This window comes from Lepidochelys kempii, chromosome 12, assembly GCF_965140265.1.
Source record: "Lepidochelys kempii isolate rLepKem1 chromosome 12, rLepKem1.hap2, whole genome shotgun sequence".
Lineage (NCBI taxonomy): Eukaryota > Metazoa > Chordata > Testudines > Cheloniidae > Lepidochelys > Lepidochelys kempii.
In genome coordinates, this window is record NC_133267.1 from 31,358,915 (window position 1) to 31,368,246 (window position 9,332).

General features: G+C 41.4%; 1 protein-coding gene across 4 annotated transcripts in view; it reads right to left on the reverse strand.

The window, feature by feature from the left end:
- Window positions 1-7,404, reverse strand: part of MAF (MAF bZIP transcription factor) — a 240,586-nt gene extending 233,182 nt beyond the window's left edge. For all 4 annotated transcript variants that reach the window (XM_073308011.1, XM_073308013.1, XM_073308012.1 and 1 more), the window contains exon 1: window positions 5,721-7,404. In XM_073308011.1, coding sequence (XP_073164112.1) covers window positions 5,721-6,751 — 1,031 coding nt within the window. In that variant the 5' untranslated portion in view covers window positions 6,752-7,404. The remainder of the gene's footprint in view (window positions 1-5,720) is intronic.
- Between the last annotated feature and the right edge of the window lie 1,928 nt (window positions 7,405-9,332).

Sequence of the window (9,332 nt, forward strand, 5' to 3'; positions counted from 1 at the left end):
TGCACTTAAAATAGATACATGTGGATACAGATAACCTGAGTGTGTGGAAAGATGTGTTAAGCAGGCAAAATATATTACATTTGCCACAGCAACAACTGGAATTTACATGTTTTCAGGTATCTACTGACAACATGACATTAGTGATTTTAAAGGAGAAAATGTTTATTTAAAACCTTCACTACTGAAAAAAGTATTTTTGTATGTGGAATTTTTAAATCCAGTCATCTGAACAGGTGTCAGAAACAGTGAGTCCATTTAGTTCAGATGATGATCTTAGTAATAAATACAGAGGATTTCCTTTCAAAGCTGCACATGCTGAAATGACACCAATGTGGTTCTGGCATCTGAACAGATAATTCTGATATATGCATCATTTCCTCCCTAAATCCAGGAAGCAGCAGAACTGTGTGCCTGATATTATGTCAGAGAAATTGGTATTAAAAATTATGAATGATTCTTGCTCAAGAACTTCTTACATACTGTGGGGCGCGAGGAACACAGGGAAATGAAGCAGCTGTGCCAAAGTTAGTCCAAAAGGAAAAAAAATGGGGGAGGGGACGGGGACATCCATTTGTAAACTTAAAATTTGCTGCTACTATTATTAGTGAGGATTTGTTTTTAAAGAAGAGCTTTTATTGTGGGGTAAATAAAAAAAAGGAAGTAGTAGCCTTTCTAATAAGTAAAGCCACGTATTTTTACTGTTGCTGAACAAAATGAGCAAACAGCACAGTTGCCATTGCAAAGAGTTGTTAAAGAAAAATACACTCAGGTGGCTAGGAATATTTTCCCCTTTTCAGATGTGATCCTATGTGGGGAGGCAGGAAGAATACTGTAGTACAAACACAAAAATATTTCACTCCACTAAGCCGAGCCCTTGATGTTAGGAATGGGGTTATGCTACATTTTAGAAAAAAGCTTAAGAATGGGGTGGGGGGAGGTTGTATCACACTCTGAACCATATTTCAGACTGAGCAAAGGGTCGCCTCTTTTGTGCACATCTTAATGAACATTCTTTGCAATGTAGCTAATAAATGAGAAAGAACCATAGGGCGATGGCAGAAATGGGACACTGTTAGCGATGTAGAGAGTAAGAACTAACTCTCTCTTGTGACATATGGGGCCATATCTTCTTACTCAGGCAAAGCTTCCACTGACTTCAGTAAGAGATTTACATGAGTGAGAAGTGAGTAAAGGGTACAGACTCCTGCTCCCCATTCAAATCAATGGGAATTTTACCACTGAGTTTAGTGAGAGTCTTAGCAGGATACAGGCCGGAATGCTCCAAGCAAGGGGTGATTAATGAATATAGGTTATTCAGAGCAGATCTGTTCCAATTCGTTCTCAGCAAGCAGTTCTGCTAGAAAGGTGTGATCTCCCCTTAAATTCATACAGAACCCCAATTGATGGTTTGCTTTAGTGGTTATTAAAACTGCCCTGTAGTGGGTTTTTTTTTCTCTTTAGTTGCAATCTAACAGTATTTCAGACAGAGATTCAGATACAGCCTAAGGAAGACAATGCATTTTAAGTCTGAAGTAAAGATTGATATGTTAGGTTCATGGGCAACGAAAAAGACAAGCCTTTTCTCATTGGAGTGTGTACAGAGTATTTTTTCCTCTGACAATCTATTTCTTGGAAGGCTTTTCTTAGCTCAGTTCATAAAACCTTTACCTATACTGTGGGTATACTAAAACCAACCAAGCAAAACCCAGAAAGAGCAATGTTTCATTTGCTCTATCACCTCTTCTTGGCCTCAAAATACTATTGTAAACCTAGTAACTGCTTACACCTTTTCACGTTACTAAACTATGAGATCTGTTGTATTAAGAGGGTTAATGTTGTGCCACAAATTGATTGCACATAAGAGGGGCTCTGCATCTGTGCCTGAGAAACTAGCTGCAGTGTATTAGTTTAGAAGGTAATTTTAAATGTAAGGTGCTTATCAGTTTACTGAAAATATCAATACTTGTGAATTCTTTGGAATAATTCAGTCCCTAAGTGACCGCCATGAAAAATGTGGGCACTAATAGAGGTTTAAACATTTAAAGCAGGAGAAAAAGTTGCTATCTTTATGAGAGCAGATAATTTTCTAATCAGCCAATAGCAGCCAGTTTACCCTCAGATTACATATTAACTAGAATATGAAACTCCAATTAACCAGAATATGGAGCTTGAACCATTACTCAAATTGTGGTGTAACAGAAGGTCAAATGCTAAAGGGCACTCCATTGACTTCATGTTCAGGAGGAAGGGTGAATATTGAACAGAATTGGTTAACACCAGGGACCAGTTCCAAAGCTCCATAAAAGTCTCCCATTGAAGGGACCCATTCTGCTACCACTGAAGTCAGAGATTTATTTATTTGCCATTGACTTTAATGGGAGCTGATTCACTCAGAAATCAATGCTTGAATTCCCCCCTTGATGTGACTGTTGACACAACCTGTTGTGTTTTAAGGGAAACTCGGCCTTCCTGAGCAGAGCATGATTTAGGGTCCGATCCTGCAGTCCTGACCTGAAATCAGTGAGAACTCTGCCTGGGTAGAGTGCAGGACCCAACTCTGAGCAGTTTCTCTGAGAAACAGCTGTCTTAACCCTCCCAGAACAGAATTCTGGTGCAGTTTGCTGTGATGTTTTAATTCCACTCTCTCCATATATTGGGGGTTGTTTTATAATTTAGAAGAAATTTATAAATAGTGTTGGTTTTATGAGCCTGAGATAAAGCTAAATTATTGAAGCTGTAACATGCTTCGAGAGGCCTAAGTTTTTCAAATGAACTACAAAGTTAATCCTATTCAAATACTGGAGAAAACACTATGAAAACCTCTCTACTTATTCTGGGGAGCTGCTAGGGAAAGTAACTGTAAAATAACTGAGTCAATAGTTTTAGGAGATGTTCAAAGCTAAAAATGTCCTTTGGCATGCAGAATTATAGTAAAGAGCACACCTTTGGACCTTAACATTTTTTAGCAAATTAACCTTTTTGAGTGTTTGTTTAGGGCAAATAACTTGAAAGGCCTTTGATTTTTGATTTTTTCCCTCCAAAATTCACTGTTAACCTTTTAAGGCCTGTGGCTGTCGAGAAAACCATGATGTGGAAAAGGGAGGGGAGGGAGGTTAGAATGGGGTATGCCAAATGTCAAAAACTCTTTATCTCTAGCACTAGATGAATATGTGACAAGAAAAACCTGATGCAGTGTCATCTCTTACTACATACAAACTGTTCTGCTTGGATCAGATGATAAGAGGATGTTAAGTCTTCCCTTTCACTTTACTCCATCATAAAACAATCAAAATATAGGACCATATTGTGTCATCAGGTTTTTCAGCAGAACTTCCCTTTGAGATCAATAGCTTGAAATTGATGGCACGATATGACTCATAGGAACTAAGGCCCTCTAAGTCATTACAAAACCTGAAAGATCACGTTTTTCACCTGCCTGACAGATAACTAATTTCTCGTGGGTGACAATTTTCCACTTTACATATAACTGGCTGCTAACTTCTCCTCTCCTTTATATCAGTGGGTTCAACTCTTGTATCAGCATCACTTCCTTACAATGTATTAGGCTTAGATACTGCTTTCATAGTTGTTTAACTTTTTAAACTACACACTAAAAAACTGAGTACAGAATCAAAAAAATGCAGTTTATTATTGTAGATTATTCTCTCCTTTGATATAACCATAAAGTTGAAAATGAAAGAAAAGCACATAAGAACATCACACATGGTTAGTAACTCAAGATATAAAACAATTTTGCACAGCAAAATATGTAAAAGGAAAAGTAACTGACAAGATTTTTTTATATTTATTGTGGTAAGATTTACTTTCCATTTTTTTTAAAAGACAGGATATCAGTCCCTGAAAATAAAATTTACTGGTTATTGCCTTTAAAACTGTGGAATTTTTGAAGTTACAGAAAATCCAGTTCTGCACCACAATACAACTGTAAAAAAATCTGCATCATCTTAAAACTGTGCAGTAATGCCATCTTTATAACTGCATAAATTGTATTAGCGTTCTAAACAGGTTTGTCTTTTTTATATATGCTTGCAGGTTATATCTTAGTGCAATTCAGTCCCAAATACTTCAATTTTGGAAAAAAAAATACATTTTGAATGTAAAATACCCCTATAGATATAAACAGGGGTGCCTCCCCCTTTTAATACTTTGGTTTTCAAATACAGTTAGTGGTATAGCAAGGACTACATATACCCAACTTATATTTAAGTTGCAAGCACATGCTGCATAAGCTACTCTTAAAAAACAGTCCCATTGCAAATTCTACCCCCCTTTACATCACAACAGTAAACAATTTAGTGCATCAATCTTCTTGTTTTTAAATCTACATCTAAACAGACCTAACTCTTTCAAATTTATCTATAACATTCCTTTATCTGTAGCATACATTTTAACTGGGCTTACAGATCATAAAAACTAGAATTAAATTATATACTAGGAACCCAGAGCATTCACATTTGACAATGACCAGATGCAAAAGAAAAAAGGAAATAAACTTGGGGCAGATCACATAAAAATAAATTTTAGACTGTTTTAGGCAACAGCATGGTTTTAAAGTCCCCAAACTGGGAAGCGATTTAAAAAAAAAAAAAAAACACATCATCTTTCCAAAGTTCTCTCTCTTTTTTTTTTTTGCCACATTAGGTTATCAGAATCCATTCTGGCATTTTTTGAAACAGGGAATGCTTCAGTGCATTTAAAAGGAAGTCTGAAGTTTTGAGTAACTCAAAGCAGTTTTAGAGCAGACACAAACTTTAATGGGGAGGAAGAGGAGGAGGAAGATCAAAGGTTGCACTTTTTTGCTTTCAACTCAAAAAAGTGATGAGGCAATAAAACAAAAGGATGAATGCCATGCCATAATAGTCTCCAAAAGTCCATTTCCAAGCAAAAGAAAAAAAAATAATTATACCCTACATGTCCAGCATGCAGGGTGTTTTATTAATAAATGTCTCTTTTTCATAGTCCATTGTTGCTAAGACAAAATAGCAAGCATAATGCATGAGATGAATATGGGATCTAATGGCAGACTAAAAGTCTCATGTTTGGCAGATTAAGGCCAAAACTCACATGAACACACTGAAGGCTGATGCAGGCTTGATTTTGGCAGGTTGATCTAGGTACATCTCTAGTTTATCACAATGCTAAAAACTGATGGAACTCAGCAAGCTGGAGTCTAAAAAATTCACATTGTTTTTGTATTTTTTTTGTTTTGGGTTTTTTTTTGTTTGTTTTTTGGTTTTTTTTTGCAAAGCTCAAATCTCATATGAAGAATTCAGGATGGCAAAAAAAAAAAAACCTTTGACTTTTTTGGACACAGCAAGGTCAAAAGAAAAAAAAAACTCATGAACTTAAAAAAATATAATGTGGATGGCAGGTTTCAAAGAAGAACAAACTTCATATGAAGAACTGAGTTGGTGGCAAGTTGGATCTTATAATGTTTAAAAAAAAAACAACATTGCAAGCCCCCACAAAAATAAAACAGAAAAGAAACTCATGTAGAACTCTAGGTTGGCCAACAATGAGCCAGCCCCACCATAAAAAAAAACAACTTTTTTGTTGTTGTTTTTTTGTTTTTGTTTTTAATCGTTTCGAGTTTAAAAAAAAAAAAAAAAGGTGGCAAGCTTGGTTGTTGATCTAGCAAGCCCCCAACAACAACTCACATGGAGAACTTTATTTAAGGTGGCAAGGCTGTTGGAACTCACATGAAAAACTCTGGAGAGGAAGGGTTGTCGCTGCTGGATCCGTTTTCTCTGAAGCCATTGCTGACCAGCTTCTCATATTTTTCCTTGTAGGCGTCCCTCTCCCGGACCAGCCTGGAGATCTCTTGCTTTAGGTGCTCTACTTGCTGCAGCAGCTGGTTCTTCTCTGACTCCAGGACGTGCCTTTGCTGGACCCTCTTGAAGCGACAGGACTGGGCATAGCCTCTGTTTTTGAGGGTCCTCCTCTTCTGTTTCAGCCGGATCACCTCTTCCTTGCTCACCCCCCGGAGCTGCCTGTTCAGCTCCCGCACCGACATGGTCACCAGCTGCTCATCCGAGAAGCGGTCGTCGAAATGCAGGCCGCTGCTGTGGTGCTGGTGGTGCAGACCCCCGCCGCCACCGCCGCCTCCCCCGCCGCCGCTGCCGCCGCTGCTGCTGCTGCTGGACTGCACGCTGCCCGGCTGCTGGTGGTGGTGCCCCGCCGGGTGGTGGTGGTGGTGGTGGTAGTGGGGCGCCCCGTTCTGCGCCGCGGCGGCAGCGATCACCGCGGAGACCACGGCGGCGGCGGAGCCCATCTCTTCCCCGGGCATGGAGCCCCCCGCGCCGGCCGCCGCGGCGGCCAGCTGCTGCCCTCTAGCATAGCCATCGAAGCTGCTCTGGAGCTGGTGGTGGCTGCTGTTGATCAGCGCTTCCACCGCGTCTTCGGGGCTGAATCCCAACGCCTCTGGGTTGAGCTGCTGCGGGTAGCCGGTCATCCAGTAATAGTCTTCCAGGTGGGTCTTCTGGTCCGTGCCAGAGCCCGGGCTGGGCGCCGAGAAGCTCGGGGAAGGGGGCACCGAGCTGCAGGGCGTGCTCATCGGGGTGGAAGAGAGCGATCCCCCAGCGATCAAGCGGCCGCACTGGCTGATAATGCGATCGGTCTCCACCGGCTCCTTTTTCACTTCAAACTTCATCAGATCGAAGTCATTAACATATTCCATGGCCAGGGGACTGGTGGGCAGGTCGGAGTTGCTCATTGCCAGTTCTGATGCCATCCTTTTGCTGCTGACAGTCCTCCAGAAAGGGTGCGCACCAGGAGCGAGGGGACTGCTCTGAGTTGCAACCGGGTGAGCCAGCTTGATTATTTGCAATATATATTTTCCTTCTCTCTCTCTCTCCACCAGCCCCTTGCAACCTTCGCTCCAATTTGCACCGACTGTTTCTCTCTCTCTCTCTTTATTATCCTTTGCAGAGCCTATAGTATTGATGATGCATCAGAGCGGGTTGCTCTTTCTATTCGCCTTTTGCGTAAAGGTTGTTTCTCTCTCTCTGTTTTTGCAGCTTTGCAAACTGCAGCTGGAGTTGTTAGTTGTTGTTGCTGCAAAGGTGGCTTTATGATTATTTTTTAACACTTCATGATGTCTTTCCTCTGGTCTTTTTCATGCAAAGTGCAAACCGAGAAGAGGTTCATCGGGGAAGGGGAGGAGAGGAAAAAGACGGAAGGATAAATTTTAAAAAAAGAAAAATTAAAAGTCAGCGCGATAACCAAAATATTTTTCTTTACCAAAAAAAAAAAAAAAAGAAAGAAAAAACGGAACCCCAAAGCTACAGCAAGAAGATGAAAAACATTTTAAAGGTCTCATCCAGCAGTAGAGTTTAAAAGCATTGCTGAGTTTTATAGCAGTCCTGACGTCAGCTTTCAAATGGGAAATTGACTCCAAGTCCGGACCAATGGGCTGCTTCAATCTCAGCCCTCATTAGCATAATAGTATAGAAACAAGGAAACTTTTCGAAGCTGTCAATCAGGGGCCAATCAGCTGACTGTCAGCTGGGGCTAAACTTTTAACTCTTTCTTGGCCATATGCTTGTACTCGGTTTCACATGGGCTTAATGTTTATTACCTGAGTTAAGAGAGAAAATATTTGGGAATTCAGTGCTTTTTTTTTTCCTTTACCTTTTTTTGCCTTGTTTTTAATAGGTAAGCATAAACGTAGCCTGCTTAAAACCCTTGCTGTTTTCTCTTTCTCTGCATGCCACGCTTAAGCATTTATATGTGACAGCTTTGGTAGGTAACTTGTTTCTTAGAGTGCACGTTTTTTAAAAAAATAAAATAAAACTGATGCTACCTAAACCATCCTCGGGCTGAAGGGGTAGGAGGCCTCTCTCTTGCTGTGGGGCAGAGTCGATAGAGAAGCACAGGGACTGTCGCTAAAAGGTGGGGATGGGTGGCGAGGAGAGTCTGGAAATGGGGAGAGAAGGTCAGTGTAAAGATAAGGACGTGCTCTCTTAGGGGGCCAGACACCTTTGGAGATATTGGACTAAAGAGACTGACGCTGGGTCCCTCCACAGAGAAACCTTCTTTCAGTGCATGGTGCTGAAGGAAGCAAATGAAACTCTCGTTGCCCCCTCCCCAGCAGGGCTGCTGAAGCCGCCGCAGCGGCACAAAGGCTGGGAAGAGTTAACTCCGTGGAGGAGCTCAGCGAAGCCGAGGTCCCTCCTGCAGACTTCGGCCACGGGGTGGCCTTTGCCTCCTCTCTCGTGCACGCGCAAAGTATAATCTGATCTCCGCCTGGCCGGGGTGTGGGCCACTTGCACGCTCACGTGAAAGCGAATAATTTTGTACTTGATCGTGACATTCAGCCCTTCTCTACCCCCCCCCCCCCCCCACGATCCTACACCATCATGGGGTTACACGTTCAGCAAAGCCGCTTGACACCCACCCAGGGGCTCCCCCTGTTCCCACTTCAGTGCTAATAACGACCCCCGGACCGATTGCTGTTTGACCTTGTGCAAACAAATCCAACTAAACTCCAGTGTCCGCTCACCGTCTAACGAGAGGCAAGTTTGGGAGAAGAGATTTGGATTGGAGACGCTAGGAAAGATCTGTCTCTATCTATAAACGCAGCGATTGTATGCAGAACTTCGGCGGCGCCCCTTCAGACGGTTGATCTGTTTAATTCATTTGATACATTTAGAGCTAATTATATTTATTTTATTTTATTTTTTTGTCTTAAAAACTGAAAGCAAAATGGGAAGGAGGAGTGAAAACCGCGGTGGATGTGCTTGGTTTAAACCTCGACAGCGCCACCTTTCGGCAAAGGTCGGTTTATTAATCTTGATCCCTGGCCAGTTTTGTTGATCAACCCGCTTTCTTGTCGTGTAAGTGCAGAAAAGTTTATGTAGCTCATTAACTCTGCCATTAACTCTTACAGCGGTGGAATTCTCGTGCCTGCCAGTCAGGCTGTTCACTAGGCTACTGCAATAAAGACAATCAAGTCACCCTATCTAAAGAGCTGGCTTTCATTGTACTTCTCAGTTTAACCAAGGGGGAAAGAGACAAGGGGCTATGCTGGTAATGTTTCTGCACAGGGCCCTTTTGTGGTATACTGAAGTAAGACCAAAAAAAAAAAAAATCTTAAAAATTGCCAGCCTTGATTTTCAACGGACTTTATGGCAATACCAATAGAATTAAAGTCACTTGTAATTCAGTAATAAATGAGTTGTCTGTGGTAAGTAAGATTAAGTGCAGTGCTATAAAGTTATTTATCTGAGAAGTAAGTCAGAAACCTGACTTCTGACACTTAGTCATACATTAAACCAGCTTATTGAACATTGCACTTCAGAACCTCTCTTCTT